Source organism: Brienomyrus brachyistius, chromosome 15 (genome assembly GCF_023856365.1).
Source record: "Brienomyrus brachyistius isolate T26 chromosome 15, BBRACH_0.4, whole genome shotgun sequence".
Classification (NCBI taxonomy): Eukaryota; Metazoa; Chordata; class Actinopteri; order Osteoglossiformes; family Mormyridae; genus Brienomyrus; species Brienomyrus brachyistius.
This window is the reverse complement of record NC_064547.1, coordinates 10,242,118-10,267,870: the sequence shown is the minus strand read 5'-3', so window position 1 is coordinate 10,267,870 and position 25,753 is coordinate 10,242,118. Positions and strand designations below refer to the sequence as shown.

At 44.3% G+C, this 25,753-nt stretch overlaps 2 protein-coding genes across 5 annotated transcripts in view; both read left to right on the top strand.

The window, feature by feature from the left end:
• Positions 1-1,491: 1,491 nt before the first annotated feature.
• calr (calreticulin) lies at positions 1,492-5,843 on the top strand. The gene is made up of 9 exons (XM_048976125.1): positions 1,492-1,779; positions 2,308-2,409; positions 2,748-2,951; positions 3,047-3,141; positions 3,297-3,506; positions 3,734-3,847; positions 4,199-4,342; positions 4,523-4,615; positions 4,723-5,843. Exons 1-9 carry the CDS (start codon positions 1,689-1,691, stop codon positions 4,936-4,938), a joined length of 1,269 nt encoding a protein of 422 aa, XP_048832082.1. The 5' UTR covers positions 1,492-1,688; the 3' UTR covers positions 4,939-5,843.
• Positions 5,844-6,711: 868 nt separating this feature from the next.
• Positions 6,712-25,753, top strand: part of eps15 (epidermal growth factor receptor pathway substrate 15) — a 29,383-nt gene continuing 10,341 nt past the window's right edge. For 3 of the 4 annotated variants that reach the window (XM_048976122.1, XM_048976121.1, XM_048976124.1), the window contains exons 1-14: positions 6,713-6,890; positions 11,834-11,875; positions 13,122-13,211; positions 14,058-14,105; positions 14,211-14,306; positions 14,418-14,483; positions 15,014-15,139; positions 16,213-16,272; positions 16,776-16,976; positions 17,564-17,709; positions 18,638-18,794; positions 19,288-19,373; positions 22,533-22,605; positions 25,434-25,595. In XM_048976122.1, the coding sequence (XP_048832079.1) occupies positions 6,864-6,890; positions 11,834-11,875; positions 13,122-13,211; positions 14,058-14,105; positions 14,211-14,306; positions 14,418-14,483; positions 15,014-15,139; positions 16,213-16,272; positions 16,776-16,976; positions 17,564-17,709; positions 18,638-18,794; positions 19,288-19,373; positions 22,533-22,605; positions 25,434-25,595 (1,380 nt within the window). In that variant the 5' untranslated portion in view covers positions 6,713-6,863. Of the gene's footprint in view, positions 6,891-11,833; positions 11,876-13,121; positions 13,212-14,057; positions 14,106-14,210; positions 14,307-14,417; positions 14,484-15,013; positions 15,140-16,212; positions 16,273-16,775; positions 16,977-17,563; positions 17,710-18,637; positions 18,795-19,287; positions 19,374-22,532; positions 22,606-25,433; positions 25,596-25,753 lie in introns of all 4 variants that reach the window. The other variant, XM_048976123.1, reaches the window with a different exon arrangement.

Below are 25,753 nucleotides of genomic sequence, written 5' to 3'. Positions count from 1 at the left end.
TTTCAGTAGCAGGATCATGAATATGAATTATTTCTTTGTCAATATGTTTGTTACTGATGTTTTATTTTCTTAATTTTCCAAATGGGGATTGTAATGTGTTATTATGTTGAGCAAATTACTACTAGTCATTAATGCTGTTTATTTTTTAACAACGCCCCTCTAAGAAGGTGATGGCAAACCAGTCTGAACATATTCAGTGCTCACCATTACCGTCCATGGAATAAGCGTTCAGGTGGATCTTTGGAATGATGTTCAGTGTTTACATTTTTAACGTATTTTAATGCATAACAACTATCTTGCAAGGTAAAAAAGTGCAAACAATCGACTGTGGTTTGTTTTCCTGTATTGTATTTTAAAAACTTGACTAAAGATTTACATCATTTTATTCTATAAATTGTATTTTGATGGTATTCTCATTTTTAAAACAATTTTACAAAGGAAATCGCCTTTCGGTTTACAGGCTCAGCAGTGAAAATGCTACAAAAATATATGGATGGAGACATGCAGATTAATCTGAAATATCAAAACGTTTCTTACTTTAGATACAACCGGAAATGTGCAAAACAATGGTATGTTATTAATTATACAAACTAGATATAATTGTGATTTTGTCGCATTTTAAAATGTCTGTATTATTCTGGTGAAGTCCATGCTCTTTATCAGCAACCATTCACCACCAAGTATTTTCAAAACGTTCGTCCTACTTTAGTTATGTTAAAAAATTTGTGTATAATACTGTTTCATCTACAACACTTTGTTGGTTTTTGGCCTCATTCGGAGGCTTTTATGAAGATGACTATAGTCGTCAAAACCTCTGACCGAGATAACACCGTTTAGCCACAATATCAGATGCGTCAAGAGGCATTAAACGAAGGCATTGAATTAAAAAACGTGCTGCTATATGTGTTTGGTGGTTTGCGTCTTCTGTTTTGTGCAGTCATAAAAATGAATGCAACCAAATTACCCGAGCTTTAGAGTCCGACGATAATCCCAGTTTAACTATACGTTGAAGTAGTATGTATTCTTTGAGTATGACAAAGCGATACTGTGAGTAAAGTGGAAATACGAATACAGATGTTAAGATGCACAATGCGCATATGATATCAATTATTCTGCTTGACTAAGAGATGTTTAATTTATCACAAATAAATAAGCATCAGTTTTCGGACAGATAATTCATGTCTGTTACCACGTGATTTTTAATGAGCATCATTTGTGATAGCTAACCAATTCCACCCTGGGAGTGTACTGACGACCTTCTGCGGCTATTTACCTGTTTTCAATTATTCTTTTACAGTCATTTGTTTGTACTGTACAATTACACTATAAATCACACATCCTAGACGCAGCAATGGAAACCCCGCCGTAGCTCCTTGACAGCGGGGATGAGGGAAGCAGGGTTGCGTGGGTAAACGCGTGGTTGGACGTCATTGGCTGACGGCCTCAGAGAGACCGCCTCCCGCCGAGCGCCTAACCAATGACAACCAGACATCTGTTGTGTGGCGAAAGGAGACCCCTGTGTGCTGTAGCACTGGTGCAGGGAATGACCCGCAAGGTTCGCGCAAGGCCGCTTAGGGAAAGGGACAATAAACATTAAGTGTGTTTGCTGTCGACATATTTATTCTAGTGTATATAATCTATTTATTTCTTAGATTAGTGAAGCAGTCTCCAACGTAAGGTAGGGAAGGATGACATCTGTCACTTTATTGCTGGCCTTGACGGTCGCTCTGGTGTGTGCAGAATCCACTGTGTATTTTCGGGAGCAGTTTGAAGATGGAGGTAAGTTGTGCTTATTACTCTTTTATGCTGTGCAGTGGACGGTGGCTGATCGCTTTTCTGATCGCATGTAAAAAAGCACATGGATGATTGAACGGTAACGCAGCTGCTTTGCAACTCCTGCAATCCAGTGCGTTGATGGGGGAGGGGTGACTTGACTTCCCAATTTAGCGGTATATATAAAATCTGGATTATTATTTTTTTACCAGGATTTCTGTGCTGTTCAGGATTTTATACATAATCAGTGTTATAACCAAGATTGCAAATTACTTAATGTATGTAGTAATAATATGTGATGCTGATGATCGAAGCCTTTCGGTTACAAATTAAACCACAAGGACTGTCTCGGCCCGGTGAGGTCCGGTGTTGATCGGTATACAGTCCTTGATGCTTTCACCACCCCCTCCGGTTTAAATGGCTTTACGGCAGCTGGCTGCAGATTGACGCGCTGCAAGACGCTGTGGTCCCGACTGGGATGGATCATGCTTCGGTGTTAATGGTGTTATAATAAAACGACGTGTCTAATTACAGACGCATGGAAAAGCAGATGGGTCGAATCCAAACACAAGTCCGACTACGGCAAGTTCATTCTGAGCGCTGGCAAATTTTACGGGGACGCGGAGAAAGATAAAGGTGAGACTAAGGATTATTAACCTCGTTTGCCTCTTCAAAATATTACAAAAGTCCAAATGAAATGTTTACCGCTCATATGTAGGTTTACGTATTCTCCGCTGCACATGGCGTTTTGCTGATAAGTTCATTTCTTTTTCAGCTTTATAGCAATGCAAATTGCCTCTATGGTGTCATTACCCCCCCTCCACCCCCACCCCAATATAAGACAATTTTATTGTTGTGCCAAGGTAATTTTTCTAGTTTTCACTGATCAGACAGGTCAGAAGTGAGCATCTTCTTAATGGTGGTGTTGTGTGTAAGATTAACATGATTTTTTTTCTGTATTTGTGAACATGCAGGTCTTCAGACCAGCCAGGATGCTCGTTTTTACTCTCTATCATCCCGCTTTGAGGAATTCAGCAACAAAGGCCAGCCTCTGGTCTTGCAGTTTACAGTGAAGCATGAGCAAAGCATCGACTGCGGGGGGGGCTATATTAAGCTCTTCCCGTCGGATCTCAACCAGGAGGACTTGCACGGGGACTCCAACTACAACATCATGTTTGGTGAGACACCCAGCTACTGCTTCAGTATTGGGATTTTAGGACGTCTGTCAGCTTTGTGACCTGCGAGTTTTAAAATCTTTGCCCTGTTATTTTAGGCCCTGACATATGTGGCCCGGGAACCAAAAAAGTTCATGTAATATTTAACTACAAGGGGAAGAATCACTTGATCAACAAAGACATAAGATGTAAGGTATGTCATAAAACACAGTTCTGTAGCGTGTGTGTGCGTGTGTGTGTGTGTGTATCTTGTCATGAGTAAATGCATCAGATTAAAAACACTTCAGGTTCTCTTCAGTATTTTGGGCTGAGTGGTAGATATCTAACATTTGATACTTGCTTCTCCAGGATGATGAGTACACCCACTTGTATACGCTAATCGTCAACCCTGACAACACCTATGAGGTGAAAATCGACAATAAGAAAGTGGAGTCAGGCAACCTGGAGGACGACTGGGACTTCCTGCCCTCCAAGAAGATCAAGGATCCGGAGGCCAAGAAGCCAGAGGACTGGGATGAGCGGGAGAAAGTAGATGATCCAGATGATATGAAGCCGGAGGTGGGTTGATTTGAGCCAGAAGGCAAATTGATTTTTCTTAAATGTGAAGTTCTGAATCTGTTAAAATCCAATTGAAAGGCAAGTTTAAAAGTTTCCCATCAAATTCATCATTGTACTGTTTTCATACCATGACTTCATTATTCCTCTTAGTCCTCTTATAAATAAGGAATTTCTTGTTTAAATCCAGGCAAATGTAATATAAATTCATGTGCCTTTCTTTTTGGAAGGACTGGGAGAAGCCAGAAAACATCCCTGACCCCGATGCCAAGAAGCCTGAGGACTGGGATGATGAGATGGATGGGGAGTGGGAACCTCCAATGGTCACGAATCCAGAGTACAAGGTAGGTTCCATGAAAAGGCAGGCCATAGGTCAGCAGGTATCTTCAGTGGCGAGTCAGTCCAGGGACTTGTTACTACTATATTAAATTACAGATAGAGGTCAACTTTATTATTTAAATAGTCTAGTGTGTCAATATTTTCAATATATGGGAGAGCTGTTACAGTATCTATACAGAAAGGCTGATATGTAAGTTGTAAAGCCATTTAATCACACTTAGTGCAGCACATATCTGTCTTAAATCACCTAGTCTTACCGTTTGTTCTTTCAAAAGTGATTTGGTAGATGGTGGAACAAGATAACTTACTGTTTTTCAGATATCACACCACATTCCTTGTTTTCCCCCAATCATCAGGGTGAATGGAAACCTCGTCAGATTGACAATCCCGCCTTCAAAGGGAAATGGGTGCACCCCGAAATCGACAATCCGGAGTACACACCAGATCCTGAGATCTACAAGTACGGCAGCATTGGGGTCGTCGGCCTGGACCTCTGGCAGGTGCGGCATGTTCCTCATAGGACCTCCATGTCCACTGCAGCTTCCAGTCACGCTGGCTTTTTGTTAACAATTTCTTGATCTGTTTTCACTAACTGTATTACAGTAAAGGCTGAACAGTATGTTTGCTCCATGTCTGCAGGCAATTTCCTCCCTAAAATAACTGTCTGCAATTTGTTACAGGTGAAGTCTGGCACCATTTTTGATAATTTCCTGATCACCAGTGATCCAAAACTTGCTGAGGAAGTAGGAAACAAGATCTGGGGCTTAACTAAGGTGAAACTTAAGGCATCTTGTTAGTTGAGTTACTCTGTGGTGGTTTGGGTAAATTTTAAATGGATATTTGTACAGCTAGATATTTTACAGTATTTTACGATGTGCAGGATCCGGAGAAGAAGATGAAGGAGAACCAGGAGGAGGAGCAAAGGAAGAAACGTGAGGAAGAAGAGAAGAAGCTGAAGGAGGAGAAAAAGGACAAAGAGGATGAGGAACAGGAAGAGGAGGAGGAAGAGGAGGAAGAAGAGGAGGAGGAGGAGGAGGAAGAAGAAGAAGAAGAAGAGGAGGAAGAAACAGATTCTAGTCCCAAGGACGAGCTATAAAAACACAGAAGAACCATAGGGACCCCTTCTCTCTCCAGCACACCCTGGGGTGGTTAAAGATCCACCTTTCTGGGCTTTCCATTAGTGTGGGTTTGCTGGGGTTGGAGTCCTTGCTCATACTGTACTGTAGCCATTTCAAGAAAACTAACGCGAGAGGATTTCGGTTTACATCGCCCTGTTTCAGTGGGGTAAATGCATCCATCCCTCTCAGAGGACACTTTTGTGTTGAAAGGTATACCTGCCACCCCACCAACCCCACCTCAGTGTCTCTCTGGTTGATTGTGGGTGAGGATGGTTTTCTGTGATGTTTTCTGTAAACAGCCCCCCCCTCCCCAGTTTTACTTTTAAGACTGACTAGTCATCCTGTCCATCACATGTCCTGTTATGGGTCTTTTATCCCTCCCTGAAACTCCTGACATTCCAGTCAACTTAATAAATTATATTTTGAAATGGTACACTGTCAGTAACGCTAACTCATTAATTTAGGTTTTTTTCTTTCTAACGTGAGCTGAGCCAAAACGTTACCGGGAAGCTGACTTCCAGCGCCTCCCAGCATGATCGTCTCATTTATACAAACCACTCCGTTAGGGATGGGCCACAGCCCTCTCTGTGGCATACCAGACCCTCACCCGTGCCCCAAAGGGGTGTTAATGTTCAGATAAGATGGCAGAACTCTCATATAAAGTGAACGCTGGACTTTTCCGTAACGCCTCTTTCATTGATTTCTTTTCCCATTGTCAGTTTGCACTGCTGTACATTTAATCTTGTACTTGCCCCAATAAGACGTTAGTCCTTTTTAAAAATATATATTTTATACAATATTGGCAGGGAGGAATGTGCTCACTATGTCGTACATGATATGGTACTTATGTTGCAGTACAAAATAAATGTAAAACCATACCATCTATTGTTATTTGTCCAGTCTTTTTACTAACGGTATATTGTTCTGCACTGAAACAGGGGTACGTTGTCTGTGTAAAAAGGAATAAAACTGTCGAAACCAACATGTCGAATTACGTAAAAATTTGTTGCAGTTAAAATATTCATTTTCTCCCGTAGTCGAAAGACAAGAAAGTTACATAGAACTTGCATCTCTACATTGCACGTGTGTGTATGTAACTCCTTTTAGGGTACATGGATATGTGAGATATTTGGTTGTGGATCTGAGAGAGATTAATAAATGGTGTGTAAAGTTGATGGGACAATCATAAGCAGCAAATTTTTAACGGTTAGTGTTAAACGGTACAGTATATGCAAACACAACAGCGAAGAAGTGTAAAATTGAGAGATTATTTAAAAAATGTTTAAGGGAACTAAATAGATAAACTAAAGGTTTTAAAACGGGGAAACTTAAGTTTAATAAGAAAATCAACTACAATTACTATAGGCCTACGTTTATTGTTCCATTATAATAAATCCAATTGCTGAATCTAAAATATAGTTCTCGAAAATGACATAAGAATATCATATTCTGGTTGTAAGTACATTTAGGTACATTAATATATCTCTTAAGAATTGGCTGGTGTACTCATTACATTTTCCCTTGATATTCTTTAATAACTGGACATTTTAAAATATTGTATTTTAAGCGTATTTAATTTTATTGCAAGGAATATTATTATTGCAGTGTCATGTGGCTGCGTGCCTCGGCTTTTCCCTTGTAATTGTGGGTATGTCCGATTTATGCATTTGATATACGATCTGAGTATAAAAATGAAGTCGTTTTCTTGTCTAAATAAACTGAACCGTCCGTTCGTGTGTTTTTACGTGGACAGTGTCGAGTGCGCGGTTGCGGACGGACTCGTGTCTTATTCGAACGCGGTGCGCCGCGATTCCAGTCACGGGAAAGTCCAGCGCCGCGTTTCGCGGCCGCCCCTATTTCGCCTAGTGCGACGCGGGGATGGACTAGTGGGAGCAGAAACATTATGGCTGCCAGTCTGTCTCTGACTCAGGTAATCCCGTCTCCGAAGCGGTACGCGTCGTTCTTGGCGCGTCCTGCGGCTGCTCCGTGAGCGGCTGCGTGCTGCCCGTTGCCCGGCCGGAGTGGACCGCCGGGTTGTCGTGCGATAGCCGAGTACCCGGCGCTTCTTTCTGGAAGTTTGCGCGATCGGGGGGAGAAAAGTTTCTTCTCGGTCTCTTATGGGACTGCGTAAGGGCGTAGCTGGTTCGTGTCACTTCGGATGTCTGTGAAACTTTTCTCACTGTTTTCTTCCGTCGTTTTTCGTTTTTATTTCTGTCCTTTAGAAAAGTGTTCAGTCGGCGAGTTGTCCGTCGCAAGCTGGGGCGGGTGTCCCCTGCAGTACCGTCCGTGTCGTGGGGGTGGCCGCGGGGCTGTCAAGCACGTTTGGACGTCGGCAGGGTTAGGCTTAGCTGTTTAGCTGGTTACCCGGCGGGCTAACGGCGGCGAGACTATGCGCTTGGCCCCCGTTTATTGCTTAGCCGGGCCGCCCTGCCGTTCTTTCCGAGTCGTCCCCGGCGGCTCCTCACGGAAACGCGGGCCGGTTATCCGCCAAGGCTGTGACCCAGAGACGCGTGTTTCCGTGCATTAGTTAGCTAGTTGGCTAATTAACCCGTCCGCCGGTGTGGGAGCCCCTCGGCTCTAGGCGGAGTGTACAGTCGTCCCTGTTGCCGGGTACCAGTGTGTATCTGACTACTTGTTGGACACTGGGTCTCCTGCCCAGATGAACTCGGCCCCCCGGCGGAGCCGTGCAGGTTTCGGCTAGTGCGGTTCTGTCAAGCCGCCTGGTGCTCCGTACTCTATAGCTCGGCTGTTATGTCGGATTCGTGGGTTGTGTGGCTATATCTATTTATATATGATTATTCAAATCATATGTTGTCTGCATATACGTGGTATTGTATAATTTATGTAATTATATTAATAAATGTGTGTGTGTGTGTGTGTGTGTGGTTTATGTATATGCTTATACATGATCATGCAAACTATATGATGTGCATCGTTAGTTTTTATTGATTATATGGTTGTAATTGGTTACATATATTGTGTTAAGAGTTTACACAGCCTATATAACCGTGCATATATAATCATGCAAACTATACGATGTGTTTATGTGGTGTTGCATAGATTATGTAGCTATATATACTGTACATGTCATTGTGTATGGGAAAATGTTGAGATATAATCGTACAAATGATATAGTGTGTAGCCCTGTGCGGTTTTTAAGTAGTTTGTATGGCTGTTATGGCTTACACATAGTGTTTATGTGATGTTTATATATAATGCAAACCATATTTGTGTGTGTGTGTGTGTGTGGGGGGGGGGTTGTAGATTACGTGGTCGTTATTGGTTATACATAGTGTGCTCTGTGGTTTTTTATGGTTATACATATCGACAGTCCATTATGCCCCCTAGGTCCGACCGTGTGGGTCGCCGAGTCGGTTCTAGTGCTGATCCTCGGTATGTGGGTCTTTTTTGACACATTTAGCAAATACTAATCTCAGAGATGAATTTTACAAAAATCGCGTATGTTTCACTTTGATTTAATCGTCACCTGGACCTAGGAAAATATGCATGTACGCGTTGTAGAAACCTCAAGTGAAGTTGGTCTCGTTTTTATGCTGCCGGAAAAAGAAGCTTTTGGGGAGAAACGTTGATAAAACGTTTCAACGATGGTTGGAAATAAAACCGGCATCACTGGTCTCTTACCCTCGGGCTCTCGGGTATTGTGGCGATATAATAACAAGCATTTTATTTTGTTGTTTCGTTTTACATTGTTCGTTTTCCCGTCGTAAAAAATGCCGTGTTTTATTTTAAAAAGTTTCTGTAACTGGAAAGTTAAGACAGAACTTAACAACGCAGATATTTCTACTGTTAACTGTCCTGCTACTTTGAGGAAATGAAACCATTGCACTCGAAGACGTTTCTAATTTACTTTTACCATTTTAGATAAAATATCCGTTGTGTGACTTGGATTGGCCCGAGGAATAAAATATTGAGTTTGACAGCGCAGGTTATTGTGACAGAAGAATCATTGCAGTATTAATTTACTTTGGACAAATGCTTCAATTCAGTTTTATTTATTGGTTTTGTATTGATTTTTTAAAAAGCCAGATAGAGACATTCTTCAGTATTGTGGATTATAATCAAATTGAGAACTTGCTGTCCTTAAATGTGCTTTTGTGCTGATATGCTGGTTGGATCATTCCTTAACTATAGTGGCATCATTCCTTAGCTATAGATCTTAAAACCACCCATAGGCGTATCGAACTGTTCTGTAGCATTATCTGTCACTGTACTGTGTCAAACAACTTTTTTTTGCCAGCTAACAGACCTATAGGTCTTTGTTCACTAGGTCCAGGAGGAATATATAAATCTCGTATCTGCTTCCTCTGAAACCGAACAGGGGCAGGAGCTGGTCTCAGTAAATATGCAATGTATCCTGAAGCTTTGTTTACCCTGACCTCTGGCTTTTTGCTAATTTAATGCCGTTTTTTTTTTTTTTTTTTTTTTTTTTTTTTGAGCCAGCCCCCTCCCTGTACTGGATGTGCCGTTAGCCACTGGCTTAATCTCTTGGCAGCAGGCGAACGACTGTGATAGGAATAGTGAACAGCCCCGATGGACAAGCAATAACAGTATGTGCTGGAAGCCTCCAAGAGGAGAATGATTTGGAAATGCTCACTGCTGTGCAATTTAGGGGAGACACAAAGAGTCAGTGTTATGGACTCTCAGCTCTTTTACTCTTACAATTGTTTATGAAGGGAAGTGTGTTGGCTAGGGGGAGAGAGAGAGGAGAAAATGATAAATCATTTATCATTTAAGCTGTGTCACGGAATTTTTCATTTTTACTGGGGAATTTGCTTGGCACACGTTTTTATCTCAGGACTTGAGTATGCCAGTTGTGCGCTTTCAATCTTTGGATGGCTGTAGTATTTTCCAATCGGTTCAACAGCAGTTCCTTCTGGGATTTGTGCTGCAAACTTTTGATCAAATATTGCAGTATGTTCAGAAATTGAACCCCCGTCCCCCACCGGTGACCACAATGATGTTATACAGTCATTGGAGAAGTTTAAAGACCAAGTTATATTTTTATGTCTAAATGCTCTCTGTGATTGGAAAAGCACAGAACTGGTACAGCACTGTGGCAGCTGTAGCTGTTGATAAAGGACACCCAGATAATAATTCTGACACATTTGGATTAGGGGAATTCTCTTTTCATCTCCCTCAACTTATTCTCCATAACGTACAGACGCAGCCACCTGCAGCGGCACCCATGGAGCTGGGATTGAGGGCCTCACTCAAGGGCCCATATATATGACTACTCTCCCAAAACTAGACTAGAACCCAGACCAAGGGCACAGAGGCCCTCTGAGCCACACCCCCCAAGGAACAACAACAACAAAAAAAAAACAGTAAAAAAGTAACAAAGAATAATACCCTACCCCCCTTCTGCTCAGAACGTCCACTTCAGACAGCAGTGATGGATGCTTCCTTCCTGCTGTTTTATTCCTTTTCTTAAATTCAACAAGACTGCCTTCTTTCTCTAACTGTGCATGCAGTCAGGATCGGGAAGGTGTTGGTGCTCTATACATGTCCAGCACTTTATTGCAGATGAGCTAATCAGTGTGTGTTCTCACTGAGCACAGTATTTACGTTATGGATGGTACTTCCTGCACCCAGAGTGGCATTCATCTTTATTTTTATACCCTTGTTTGTTTTGTTTTAGTCATGTTGTGTTTGGAGTGGAACTTGCTTTGTTTTTGAAGTGCCGGGGGGCAATTTGTCTAGAACAATAGCCATGAATCATTGGTCATTTCTTACACTGCTTGCTGATGGTAATTATGGTTGTTTACACGTTGGAGATAGCTGACATTCTGTCATGTCCTTTAGCAGTGATACGTCTGTGTAGCATTGGCTAAAAATGTGCCTGTTTGCTGGGTTGCTTAGCCTGTTAAGGATCACGGCGAGTTCATCAAATGCAATCCATTATGAAAAAATAAAATTCAGCATACTGTCTTTGGGAAATGTCTGTTAGGATTTTCTCGTGCATCCTGTTGGAAATTATGTAATGTTTGGGAAGAGCTGCGCCCTGTCAGTGTGTCTTGAATTACTGGAGCCTAAAAGAACTTTATCATTGTCGAAAGCTTTGAATTCACATGAACAGACTGAAGGGAATGTTAGACCTCTGAAATTGTCCTGTTTCTTTTTTACCTGTCATCCTGAGGCAAATTATGTAGCATGTATTTTGAATTGGTTGATCAGTGATGGGAATTAGAAAAATGTACTTTATCTGGATTCTTTTCATTCTCTATTTTGGAAGAATGTGTTTATCCCTTGGTGATTATACCCCCCACCATTCTCTAAGAAAATTTGCTGCCTTTTTGTGTCTTTGCTAAGTTCTTTTCTATACCTGACTTTTCCTGTTATTTCCATGACCCAAAACCCAGTTTACAGTTGATACTTTAGGGATGTTGTGCAGTCTGGCTGTATATGACGGTTATAGCAATACTGGTGAAGTGTTATGAAATCTTATTAAAAAGTGAAATGAAAGTAGTGATGTATTGTTGTTTTATTTAAGCATTCCTGCTTTTATGATCAGTTTGGATGTCATAAACTCTGAATGGATGAATCGTCACAATATTATAATTGCTTCTAATTGAAGATCGTAGAACGGTTTTGCCCCTGAGCGTTTTGCTTTTTTTTTTTTTCTTGCTTTGTTTGTGCTGGAGAACGTTTGAAATTTCATAAATTTCAAAAATAGCTGACTGTTTCATACTAGACTTTAATAATGGGCGGCCTGATGTTGGCAAAAGCCTGCCGATGGGGAGGGCTGAGCGTAAATCACAGCCTGGACAGGAAGTGCCTGTTTGCCGCTGAATCCTCTCCAGGCTCTTCCTTCATTTGTTTGTTTCACTGTCTGTCTTCTGCTTTCCTCCCCAGCTTTCCAGTGGAAATCCTGTCTATGACAAGTACTATCGGCAGGTAAGCGGGCGGCCCGCCAGCTGCGGCTCTGACCGGGGGTGGGGGGGATCGTGATGTGGTGTGATGCACGGGTGTTCTCTTGAGTGTGCCTTTCTTTCTAAGTGCCTCCTCAGCCATGAATTACTAATGACTTCGTTAATGGCAGTGTCAGAGGAATAAGAGTGAGGGAAAAGCTTTGCACCATTTCCGATAAATGTCTGTTCACCCTAGTAACAGATTTTTTTATTTATTAATTTTTTTTATGACTTTATTTTATGAAAAGTGTGTTAACATTCAGTTACTATCCTTGCTATATTCACTGGGGGCTTCGCATGTGAGTTCTTAATGATCAGTATAATTATTTGTAGTTTCCCTTGTCTTCTGATAGCAGTAGAAGAGATGAATTCCTCTTTTAGCTCAGTTTTCAGGTTCCCAGCAGTCCCTGCCAATGATGTGCAGTTATATTTGCACTTTAAATTACCCCTGGTGTGCATGTATTAAGTGACCTGGCCTCCCACCCAAGATGTACCCCAGCCTGGTGCCCATTACCACCTGTGTAAGGCTCCACCCCAGCTAGATGATGGATGGATGATTACAGTATCGTCTTAGTTACTATAAGCTAATTTATTATTGAAGTGCTTCTTACAACTTGACATGGGAGACAAAGAAACTTGAACTGGCATTACATTTAGTTTCCTGTAGCTGTGTGTTCTGTTTACCTGCATACAGTTAGTGACAGTTGCCAGGCAGACACAGAACTGCAGCTGGATAGTAGGTGTAGTGATTAATGAATCCTGTGCATGAAATTGCAGTTTGGTGGAAAAATAACATGTGATGATAAAAGTATATTTTAATGACCGTTCAGTCATGGCCAGTCTCCGTGGACATCTTATGGGGTGTGTGTGTGTCTGCCGGTGCTGATGACACAGGTGTTGCTGTGCACATCTGTCTGGCAGCCGCCCGCCCTGCTCTCCCATATGCCCCATAATAAATGCTTTTCCTAGCTGTCCTCATATTTTAAAGCTGAATACTGCAATTAAATCCTTTCTACAATCCAGCGCGAGGCAAATATTGCAATATAAATTTTTGGTTTCTGGCTGGTTATATAATTTTGTCTCTGAAGTCATTGTAGGCTGTAGAACTTCACCAGGTAGCAATTTCATCAAGCCTTTGTGGATTTGAGAGTGACTGGGGTAATTTTTCTTGAGTCGCTGTTTTCCTGTTGGCTCTGCCCCGCCTGCTTAAAGACGCTCGCATGCCCTTTCAGGTGGACCCCTCTGGAGCAGGACACGTTGCAGCCACCGATGCAGCCTTGTTCCTGAAGAAATCTGGCCTCACTGACCTGATCCTGGGACAGGTACCATCCAGACTGGCACCGTCGGTGACCTAAAGCTATTGTCCCTCTGTCCTCCCTGCACGCTCTTGATGAGGCTACCTAAAAACCTTTTCTGTGAGGTTTTTCCTTCTTGGTGCCAAATTATTTCTTTTCACTCGTGAAAGACGTGTGTAGTTGATTACTTTAAAGATCTGCTTAATTTACAGAAAGTACTGTACTTATTCTGTGTGTTTTGTTTATATATATATATATATATATATATATATATATATATATATATATATATATATATATATATATATATATATATATATATATAGCATGTTTGTTGCGTTTCCTGGCTAGCACACTGTGCCCACCAGCTGTTGGTTTCAGTCGTGTCATTGGTTATGTTGACCTACGCTCACCTGTTCATAACATCAAAGATTCGTGGGAAAACTGCAGTGGTGATGCCCATGGACACATGCCAGTAAAACTTTTGCTGGTGGACATTGACAGTGATGTATGTGGCTGTCTGTTGACTTCCTGTAAGAGTCGGAGCAGAGTCACCTGGGGACGTCTCGTAGTCTGCCCCCCCCTTCTTAACTGACCCTGAAACTTCACATTTAATTATAATCTAAAAAGCCTTGCTGTGCAACAAATTTGTACATTGCCCTTGGATTCTTTTTAATGCACAAGTCATCCTTTAAAAATAATTCTTCCGCTGATGCAATACTGGCTTTTTTTAAATTACAGCTTATCTGCCGCATAGTTCTGTGCATACCTACTGAGAATAGAAATCTAAAGTCTTTTCTAGCCTGTCTTGTTCTGTTCTTGCTGTTTTCCATTGCCTTAATGCAGTGTCTTTTTTTTTTTTTTTTTTAACAGATATGGGATTTGGCAGATGTGGAACAGAAGGGTTGTTTGAATAAGCAGGTGGGTATGTGCTCCTTTTCCAGGCACACTGATCTCCAGGGGCTGAATATGAACGGCACAGATTCAACATGCTCTTGGCTTTCCCTCTCTCTCCTCGCCCCGCAGCAATTCTTCATTGCTCTGAGATTAGTGGCCTGTGCCCAGAATGGACTGGAGGTGACGCTCAGCAGTCTGAATGTGGCTGTACCCCCACCCAAGTTTGTAAGTGAGAGTCCATCTGCACGTTCATGCTCCTTAGCATTCGGCGCTCGGCTGTAGGAAGGCTGAGGGGACTCCTCTTTAATGCCGGGTCATTCCTCCGTTTGCCCTCAGCATGACACAAGCAGCCCGCTGCTGCCCTCTGGGGGAGTGTCTGTCGATGGCCCGTGGGTGGTCAAGGTGAGAGCTCTCACTTATGCTTACTTAAACTTTCTGCTTAAAATTGCTCCCTCTTTTGTGTCTTCTGATAGCTGCAAAAACTTGCTAGCAGACAGAACACCAAATGTGTGACAGTTCATGAAGCAGTTTAATGATCGGCACCCATTTCATTTCTGTTATGGGGCTCTTTCAGATTTCAGTGTAATATTATCATTTAAGTGCTTTTGTTCATTTGTATTATATTGAAATGATTTAATGGCTTAATCATAAGACAGTCGCACAAGTTCTGTGACAAGATTTTGAAATTGTCAGTCTGTTTCACTGATTGATGCAATCTGGCCTTTAGGAGTCTATTTGCGTTATATACCGGAACTCTAGCAAAGAAGTAAATGTGATCAGTACTATTATAAGTATCCCCCCCGCTGCCCCCCCCATCTTTTCCCTTGGCTTACAGTAATCCATTTCTCATAGTCCAAACCAATCTTTAACCAGGTAGTTTAGATCCAATCCGAAGCAGTAACTAACCCCAAATCGGCATTTCCTACTTCCAGCCGGAGGAGAAGCTGAAGTTTGATACCATCTTCGACAGCCTCGCTCCGGTAAATGGCATGCTGTCAGGGGACAAGGTTAAGCCTGTGCTGCTGAACTCCAAGCTTCCTGTGGACATCCTGGGCCGAGTAAGATGAGCTGCAGGCTTTGGTGCTGTGTCAGCGTTCGGTAGAGTGCAGTCAAGCTGTCCTGATAATGAAGAGTGTGACTCTTACATCATGGTCTCTCTGCGTTTCTCCCCTTTTAAATCGTTGTCCTGGAGTTCAACATATGGATTGCTCCTCTTTCAAGTCCAAAGCACAATCCTTGTGTTGTACATGTTTGTAGTCAGTTATCCACTTACAATGGCTAAATCTGAACACAGATCCTCAGAAATAAGTCTGTGCAAGAATACACAGTATGGCCAAAAGTATATAGACCCAGCTTGCTGTTTGTTGCAGGAGATTGCATTACTGTGCTAAATTATATACCTGTGTCACTACTGGGAGCCGTGGGTGTGCGTAGGTGGTCCTGGGCCCACCCAGATGGAAGTCAGGCCCACCCATTCAGCGTTCAAAGCGAGCGATACAATGCAGTAAAACGATTGTGTCTGGCAGGTATGTGCGTGCGTGGTTAGATCAATTGAAGGTAATGTGCTGTTGAGGCAAGTGTTTTCTTTTCTCTGTTCATTGGACTTAGTACTGCCATCGGTTGTTTAGAAATTGATAAGCAAAAATATGGAGTTGGTGTGATTTTTGTTGCCAAGTGAATTGTTATGGGACTGACCCACCTGATTTTTTAATTATTTTTTTCTTTCTATAATGTTGGGCAGCCAGTTTAACTTGGACCCCCCCCAGAGGTTATTTGTTTCTCCCTCATCTGGTTCCTCTCATCTGGCTTTCATTCTTTCATTTCTTTGCCAAATTACTTGTCTAATATCTTCCATAATTATTACTACTGACATATTGGCCAGCCCTAGCTGTCCATATATTTTTGGCCATGTGGTGCAATTCTGATGTGGTGAAAGTCACTGCTAGACTTTGTCCACTAGGGGGAAATCTTGTTCTAGTTTTAAATGTGCTTAGCAGATTTATTTCTAATTACGTCTGTGTGTTATTTATTATAATGTGTGTGTAACAGTGCTCATTGAGCAATGGTTGGCCATTAATAAAGAGCCAATAGACAGTGTGGTAACTCGTCCTGTCTGTTTATTGTTTTATAGGTCTGGGACTTAAGCGACATTGACAGGGACGGTATGCTGGACAGAGATGAGTTTGCAGTGGTGAGGCTGTAATCTTTAAACCGAAGACGTTTCTGCACAGTGACATTTCTCATAGTTAAATACTGTCACTCACCTACTATCTTTGGATAAATTTGCTGGTATTGTGTTACTGGACCTGGCATGGTGCTAGCTCGTAGCTTCCAGGGTAAGCTTTGGATTCCCACAACCCGGCACAGGACACACAGCTGCAAGAAATGGATGAATTAATTAATGTGATACTGTTTACAATGCAAACAATAGGATGATTTCTACTGAAGCATTTATTTTTCCTTAATTTGTTACATAGCTTGTGTAGTTTTGTGTTGATGTCTAAAAATACTCAAAGTATGAATTGTCTGTAATGAGAGTTCAGTTTGGACAGTTTGAATATGGGTCTCTGATACCCTGTGTCTGTCCGTATCTGTCCTTGTCTCTGTCCGTATCTGTCCTTGTCTCTGTGCGTGTCTGTCCTTGTCGCTCTGTGTCTCTGTGCCTGTCGGTCTCTGTGCCCCCCTCCTCTCTAGGCCATGTACCTTGTGTACCGCGCCTTAGAGAAGGAGACCGTGCCAATGTCACTCCCCCCACAACTCGTACCTCCATCGAAGCGGAAGAAACCTGTCACGGCGGCTGTCGTGCCCCTGCTGCCTTCGCCCCCCTCCCATAAGGACAGCCGCTCCTCCCATGCCACAGCCAAAGTGCTGGCGTCTCCCCCTGTGGTGCCGCAGGTGAGCTGTCGCCTTTGTCGCCTTGGCAGGGATCGCTTCCCCGTTGATGTTCCCCGGGTGTCAGGCTCCCTGCCCCCGTCGACTCTCAGTACTTCTGGACAGATACCTTCATTTTCTCCATGTCAGCCCCAGTATCTCGTACGCCTCAGGTACTTAGGAACCTTCTTATACGACCAGCATGTGGTCATTTTGAGCACGTTGTCCACAAGCTCTTTATCAGACTCTGATGAATTATTAAATGGCCCTCATTCTCCACCACAGTGCCCTGGTTGTAGATTTTTAGGCGTACGGTGAATTACAGTGCAGCCATTTTGGTAGTAAATCAAATCACCATACCTGGTGATAAGCTGTGGACCACACACTTGTTAATCAGGATTCACTGACTCTCTTCCCAGTGCCTGAGTAATGAAGTGCAGTGCTTTAATATGTAATGTGATTGAATGTCCTGTTTATAGAATGAATGCCTCCCGTGGGAGGCTCTAATGTGCTCTTAACCCCGGGAGTATCACTTTAACCTGTGGAGTCCAAGATGGTCGTTACGGGTCACCGTCAGCCATACCCCTCTGTGTCATCCCCCACCCCCACAGTGGGTGGTAACTCCCACCGAGAAGGCCAAGTACGACGAAATGTTCACCAAGACGGACGCTGACATGGACGGGCTGGTGTCAGGCCCTGAGGTACGAGACATCTTCCTGAAGACTGGGCTGCCCGCTACTACCTTGGCCCGCATCTGGTAAGGCTCGAGATCCGAAATGCCAGGCATTGACCTGCAGGTGGCGACTGCCTGGGGACACAAAAACAAATGGACAAAAAATAAAACACAAATAATAATATTTATTTGTTGATCAGGTGCAGAGCCATATAATATATATTTATTATAAAGTATAAATAAGACTCGTATGGAAAACTATACTTTAACCACAATAAACATGGAATCAGTAGCATACACTTGACAGCTATTCCATTACATAAATGTGACACTGGAGGACAAGGTCTTCATTAAGCTGAACACTTTTGACCATAAATACGACAGGTAACTAGAACAGCTGTAAGAAAACAGCAGTCAGACATTCAGAGTAGGAACACGCAGCTGCTTATTTTGGGAGGCAGATGGCGCTATGGGGATTGTTTGGGTCTCGTACTTCAGCTTTCTGCACGGCTCTTTGTGTGTCGTGAGTGTGGGTGGCACTTATGCGTGTAGGTAGTGCTGTACCCATGGTGCCATTGGGCATGATGGGAAATAAGGCTGTCACCCCTGAGCGAGAGACTAGAGTTGTGAGGTTTTGATGTTGGCTGATGGGCTTAAAACGCATATTTTAAAATTTGGTATGTGTGTTTTTAAGGTAGATTATTTTGTTATATTTTTGGGGTTGAGGGGTGTCCAGTCTCATGTCAAAGAATGTTGTTTTTCCCCTGTTTTGATTATTACTTATTGATTGATATTTAAGTTGTTGCCTTCCTGAGTGTACTGGAGTGCCTCTCCACCCCCAGATAATTTCACATTTCCTTAAATGTGCGCTTGCTGTGTTTGGTCCTGCCGGGCTGCATGATAATGGCTTGCGTGAGCATGGCTGTGGGTAAAGGCTTGAAGCCCAGCTCATGCCAGTCCGGGGACCGTTCTTCAGGCACGTTACACGCCCCTGCATCTGTGTGTTTCCCAGGCAGCTCTGCGACATGAACAACATGGGGAAGCTGACCCGGGATCAGTTCGCCCTGGCTCTGCACCTGATCAACCAGAAGCTGACCAAGGGGATCGAGCCGCCTCAGTCCCTCCTGCCAGAAATGATCCCGCCCTCAGATAGGATGGCCGTCCGGCCGGTAAGGGCGCATGCATGCCACCTTTGTCTTCTGTCTGATTTTCGGGGGAAAAAGTTGCTGTGAGATCCGCTTTGGTCCCCTGTTCTGTTAGCGTACACAATGTCCTCTTACCCCTCTTAACCTGAATCGTGTAGAGAAGTGTTTCCCAACCCGGTCCTTGGGAACCCCCAGACAGTCCATGTTTTTGCTTCCTCCCAGCTCCCTGCGATTATAGTCCATTTTTGCAAAAATGTCACTGGTATAGAGCATTTTGTAAAGGCCCAAACATTTTGCTGGGCGATTTGAAGGTAGTGAGAACGTGCAGTTTGGTGGAAGCCGTGTGTTTCTGGGCCGTTTGCTGCAGCCATCCCTTTCTGCTGCTCTCCTTTCACGTTCCGTTTTGACGGCTCCTTCAGTCTGACGGTCCTTTCATCTGTTTGGCTTTGTGTGGTTCTTTATCGCCCCCTAGCGGTGGGTGTAAGCACTGCTCCTTTTGTCCATGTTCCCCTCACAGACCAACACCATGCCCAGCCAGGCTGCAGACTTCTCTGCCATCAAGGAGCTGGACTCCCTCAGCAACGAGATTGTCGACCTACAGCGGTAAGTGTAGGCCTCGTCGATGTCATGCCCCAAGGTTACTCTTCATTTGGTTCATGAGCATAGGAAAAACATTATACTTTGCTGGGGCTCTGTTTTACCTCGAACCTTCTAAATAGCTTTTTTGAAACTTGCTCAGTCTCTTCTATTTATGTTTATCATTAAGTCCTTTAAGATTCATTATCATTAAGATTTCTGCAAATTTAACTGGCCAGGTATATGTCATGCAATCAGTTTGATGATGTATTCTATAATATGTAGATATTTTTATTTTTTTTTTAAAGCTGGAGAGATTACTCTTATCTGGAATCTGAATATTTTTGTTCCCTTACACACACACACACACACACACACACACATGATTTTTGCTTCATGCTGTCCATTGTTGCTGTGAAGACCCAATACACACACACACACACGCCCCCAAAGTATCTACCAGGCTATACAGAGTCAGAGTGGATGGCTCATGTACCTGGCCGTGTGAGTGACTGGAGGTGTGTGTAGGTGGGCAAGGAGAAGATTAATAAGCTGGAAGGCTGACTAACCGATAGGGGCTGTCTCTCAGGGAGCCCAGGAAGGGGGCAGGGCCAGCGGCTCAGCAATCCTCCAATGAGAAGGAGTGAGGAAGCCAGGCGTCTCCAGGGCCAGCCTCTCCACATAACCAATGCTGCCCCCTCATGGCTAGGGAGAGGATGTTACCAAGGAGCCTCAGTTACACAAACAGATTTGTCCCCCACTCAGATTTTATGGCTGTTAACACCTGCCTCCTGTTTCCCGGGTCACCCTGCAGCGGCCATGTTGGACCCAGGAAGCATCCTGAAGGGAGGAATCAAATCTGAACTGCGTTCTGTACATCCCTCTGCTGGAGAGGGAGGGTGGAGAGGGAGAGGGAGAGGGAGAAAGAGAGGGGGAGGGATAGAGGGAGAGGGAGGGGTGTGGGGCTGCCAAGTGCATGGGCCTTGGCTACGCCAGTGAGCGAGCGAGCGAGAGTGTGCTGGTGAGCGAGAGAGCGCTGCAGAGTTAGCATGGGGGACAGCGTACTGCAAAGATGATGCGCGTCGTGCGGGATTGCTTAAAATCACCACGGCGACGGGAAGACTCCAGCGAGAGGTAAACTGTGGCACTTCTGTTCCCTAGCCGATACTGAATCCCAGATCGGCTGCGAGATTTGCAGGGAAGCGCTGACCTTATCGCGGCGGGGGGCTTGCTGGGGTCTCGCGGCGTGGCCTCGGGCCTGACTGTCAGACGCAGCCGGCTCGTCGCCGCCTGTGCACTCTCGTCTGCCGTGACTATGTTCCCCTCGTGTGGAAAGCTCGTTAAATCAGCGTCATGTTAATCAGACTCCTAATCAGGCTTGTTTTTCCTTTTCTACCTTAGACTTGGGGATGTGGTGTGTTACTGTATTGCTGTTGAACTACCAGCAGGGGAAATAGGTTTAAGATCAGAATAGTAGGATTAATGTTAACCAAGGCAAGGCTGTAATATAATCTGTATTAAAACAAGTGGTCTGTGTGTGGGTGAGAAAGCAAGCAAGCGAGAGAGAGAGACTGTGATCCTCTCCAGGAGAAGCTGTCAGGTGGGTTATGATATTTTATACGTGTATCTACATATACACACACAGTGTGTGTGAATGGGAGAGCAGTGAAGCAGTTGCACTGTAATCCATCCTGCACCCAGTTCTGCCTTGAGAGATTCATAATGTTATTACTATCAATATGTGCACCAAAGCAGGTAGTGTTGCTGTTGTGCTTTCTTGCTAAATATCCTTCAAGCAGCATGTTTTTTTTTTTTGTTTTTTTTTAATATTGTACATGAAAACAGAAAGTCCCCCCACCTCCCCAGTGCAGCAGTCCAGTCTTTTCCTCGGTGTGTTACTGTATTTTCAGTTCAGTGTTTCGTTTCTCTGAAATGTGCTATTTCGGTACCTTACTGTGGAAAGTGTTTCAGGTGGTTCAGGCATCTCCTAATTTAACCTTTTTTTTTTAAAAAAAAAAAAAGCCATTTGCTCTGCCAGTTTGCTGGTTGTCTCCGAATCTAAAGCACAGGGTTGCAAAGTTGTCAGTCAGAACTCCATTACAGTATTAAATGACACTGCTGTGGTTAACTATACAATGTTTTGTATGGTTTTCCTTCCATACTTCAAAACCTGACTTGGTCAGACTAATTCTGTCAGTTTTCATATTGGAAGGATTGTGTTTGGTCCAGAGGGGCACAATAAATCGAAGTTATAAAAACCTTATGGATATATTTTAGACGTGCCACTCTGCAGTTGTCTAGTTAATAACACTGTTACCCGTGGTTGGCTTATTTCATTGGTCAGTCCGTATGAGTCCTGTGTGCCGGCGTGACCCTAATTTAGCGTAACATTCCAGCACCCTGGTGATCCGCTCCATTGACGTTCTGTCATCCCTGGTATAAACACATGACACCTGACTGCTTCTCATTGGAGGGACTCGGGGAAAATGTAGCTGTCTTCTCTCTAACCCCCGTCTGGTTGGGTAATTAATTTCCATACTGGCCCATTTCTAGAAGCGGTATCTGTCTTGATAATTAGTGTGCTTAATGTTTAATTACCTGTCCAGTCTAGGTACTGGCTGCTAATCTCTGGTTAAATGTGCTGCTATTATGCATGTTTAAAGGGTTAATTGGATCTATGCGGAAACGGGGTTTCATTGTGAAGTCCTCGCTACCTGGAGAGCCTGTCTTCCGAGATGCTGGTTAGACGCTCCTGGTGTCCTCCTTCACTGGTGGCTGTGCTTCGTCACCCTCCCGCAGCATGATGCGGTGTGCTTGCCGGTGGCCCCTGGGGGCAGTGCGGGGACAGGCCGCCTCCTTGCTCTCTTTGAACAAGCTGCACAAGGATCCTGCGCTGCCAGGAGGTGGGTGGGGAGGGGAAGTGCAGCAGGATCATGGGGGTGGGGCCACATGGTACTGATCTCAATACACCCCGCCCCCGTGACGAGGCAGTCTGCACATGTGCAGTAGGGCAGCAGAGATCTGCACTGAGAGAGACTGAGGCTGTACAGGTTACCTGCGCCCGGCAGCTGGGATGGTGCTGCAGGGAGAGGACCCGGGCTCCGGAGCGGCCGCTGGGGGGGGCACAGGCTGCTCGGCGCTCTCTTCCGCCATTAAATTCTCCTGCCTGTTCTGCTGGCACTCCAGGGAGAAGACAGCCGTGGAGCAGGAGATCAAGGAGAGGGAGGAGAGCATCAGACAGAGGAGCAGTGAGGTGCAGGTACAACATCTGAGCAGCCTGTCCTCTGTCGTGTGTGTGTGTGTGCGCGTGCGTGACGTGCTCCCTGCGTTAATGCGGGCTCTACCTGTGTGTTTGCATCCCTCTACCTTCATTCTTCTCTCTATCCATCCCTCTCTGAATGACGAATCATCCATGAAACCAAATTTAAAGCCAGCTCCCTCTGTATATAAATGCCTGATTCGTGAAGTTTTCTATAGTAGCCGCCTATTGTGCCCCCAGTCCTGTCGTCGTCACTTTAGAGCCGTGCAATAGTGGGGCTTCTCTGTCTGAAACGTGACGGCTCTGCTTGGTGCAGAAGCTGTGTTTGCTTTGTTTGGTAGCTGTACGGCTTTCCATGTGATATGTTGCATATCAGCTGTTAGTTTGTACCTGTGGCGGTTGTAAATGGATAGTCGCTGCTGGGAAGTGAAAAGCTTTGTTGACATTTCAGGGTAGCATTACTGACATATTAGACAGAGTGTGACGATGAGTGTATATATAAATGTATAGCTAGTAAGTATGTCTGTGATTTTTGGGTAGGATTCTGCTGATAGCTGTGGCCCGTGTGGTGTTTCCTGCAGTCCTGCTTAAAGGTCGGTCTATTGACGGGGACTGTCAGTGATCATATTTCTTCCCTCTGAATCTTTCCACTGATGGCACATACAGCGTCCGAGCTGCCGTGTACAGGATGCTCTGTGCCCCACAAGCCCTGCATTCTCACACGCCTGGCCTCATTCAGCAGCCTGCCATGGGCACCATCCATACAGCTGAAGATTGCCCGGTAGATCAGTGTTTCCCAGTCCAGTCCTCGGGGCCTGCAGACAGTCCACATTTTTGCTCCCTCCCAGCTCCCAGTAGGACCCCTAGACAGTCTGGTAAGGAGCTGAGAGGGAGCAAAAATGTGGACTGTCTGCAGGCCCAGAGGACCATGTTAGAAACCACTGTGTTAGATAATTTTAATATCATTTGGTCATTATTTAATTAAGTAATCTAATCAAAGAGCTCTGTACATGAAAGATGTTTTGTTTGTACGTTCTTTCTGAGTGCTTATTTTCATTGCTGAGAAGACTATGGCCAGTCTGAACCAGTTAATATACCAAAAGTAAATAACTAATCTTGGTCTTAAGTATGTTGCTTGCTCTGTACATGGCAGCAAAGGCAGGCTAATAATTTCTTTTATGGGGCAGAAGTGTTTACAGTAACACCCTAAACAGCGTCCCTCATCTACTTTAATGTGGGAGCACAATTAAATCCCTGCAGCAGCTGTGTCGGGCCTCTCAATCCAGCATCCTGATGGCAGGAAACAGATCCATAAGTAATGTATGCCTGCCTGCTGCGTGATTAGCATAATGTTATGGGGTGCAGTGAGATGCTGCTGCCTATGGCGTCGTAGCATTTTGTGCGTCACTGACCTTTGATTAAGTAATGGATCGCCAGAATCAGCTGCTATGAAAACACCAGCGTCTACATAGTTGATTTTCAAAGTATTGTTTTTTATTCCTAATGAGTTGGCCACTCATGGATGGCTTTTTGCCAAGTTAAAGTGTATTTATAAATAACCTAACTTAGGTTTGACCATTAATCACACATAATTTGGAGTAGAACTGAACTATGTTAGTGTCTGTCTGTATGTGTGTCTGTCTGTCTCTATCTATCGTCTGGTATATGTCTGGCATATGTCTGGTATATATCTGTGTGTGCTGTGTCTCCTGTTTCTTTACCTGGTGATGACACTTCTTCCACCAGATATTTTTAGATAAGTACAGGTGTTAATCTCATGCTTGGATTAGTGCCTCCCCCCTTCTGTTATCGGGTAAAAATTAATGTTTCACTGGGTGCCCCTTGGGATCCTTTCATGCAGACCTGGACCCACCTGTCAGGCCCATTTCAGGACTTACAAACAGGAGGGGGGGCATTTTAAAAGGGCCAGGCTTTGTGTATTGCTGAGTCTGTGCGGTACCCCTACGCTCTGACTCATCTTAAGGTTTCATGTAAAGTTTAGGTCAATAGGGGGGCTTTCAGTAAGATGATGATGAATGACTGATCCTACCAACAAAGAGCATTATATAGCTTTGTTATTAATAGCTCTCTCCTGAATAAAGTGGCCTTTCCTGGGCTCACCCTTGGTAATTAAATATTTATGAGTGCTCCTGAGCCCCTGGAGGGGGCGCTGTCCTTTCAGCCTTCTCCATGCTTGAGCGATGACACATTTCAGCGGCCCACGGCAGTGCTGTTAACTGCAGTGACCGGTTACAGTCTGTTGGTTGATTAATTTGCCTTTTTTCTTTGCTCTCTTTAATGCATGTCTCCAAGACAGCCTGGCTAATTGATTTCAGGCCTTACTCCCCGGCTGTGGATATTTTTGCCACGGGAAATGATTGCCAGCAGCGTTGATCATGCTGACTTTAGCAGTTTTTTTTTTTATAACTGTGTGAGCACAAAGTAAAATATACTGTGTGCCCTTTATTGTACCCATAAGACAGTAAGACAGGAGGCGTGGAGGCAGCCATGTCCCACACATTCATCCTCATAGGGGTACTGTTTCACTCGTACTTTCACTGGCCCAGTCTAGCTTCGATTAGTTTTCCCAGGGGTCCTCTGTCTTCAACACCTCTGGCGACCTTCTCTGTGGTTAAACTCGCTGCCTCTCCTGTCCAGTTGCCTCCATTCTGGTGGTATTTGTGGATGTCTGTGTGTGTCCCCAGACAGACTAATGAGCAGGTCTCAGAATTTTACAAGTACTGCGATTGTCAGTTTGTATTATAATGAACTCGACGGCCTGATGGGTGCACTGTCAGGCTTCTAAATGGCCACTGTCTGGCCCTTAGGACCTGCAGGATGAGGTCCAGCGGGAGACTGGCGAGCTGCAGCGGCTTCAGGCTCAGCGGCAGGAAGTCCAGGATACCCTGGAGAAGCTGGATGTGCAGAAGGAGGCACTGGAGGAGCAGCTGGGACAGATTCGGCAGCTGTGCAGTGAAGAGAATGAGCTGGTAGGTCCTGGTTCCCCAGCCGGGAGGGGGCGTTGGGTGGTGGCGTGATGCAGTACACAGTGTCAAAATCTGACACTCTTTGAAAGCTTGTCTGTTTCACCTCCATGTCAAGTATATTTGATCATTCTGATGGTCTTTGATTGACCTTACACTCTCCT

Bases quoted from the DNA above. Each gene is read 5' to 3' on its own strand.
- calr (XM_048976125.1), top strand. From the start codon at position 1,689: ATGACATCTGTCACTTTATTGCTGGCCTTGACGGTCGCTCTGGTGTGT. The intron at 2,952-3,046 runs GTGAGACACCCA...CTGTTATTTTAG, and splicing joins CAACTACAACATCATGTTTG to GCCCTGACATATGTGGCCCG. The intron at 3,142-3,296 runs GTATGTCATAAA...TTGCTTCTCCAG, and splicing joins ACAAAGACATAAGATGTAAG to GATGATGAGTACACCCACTT.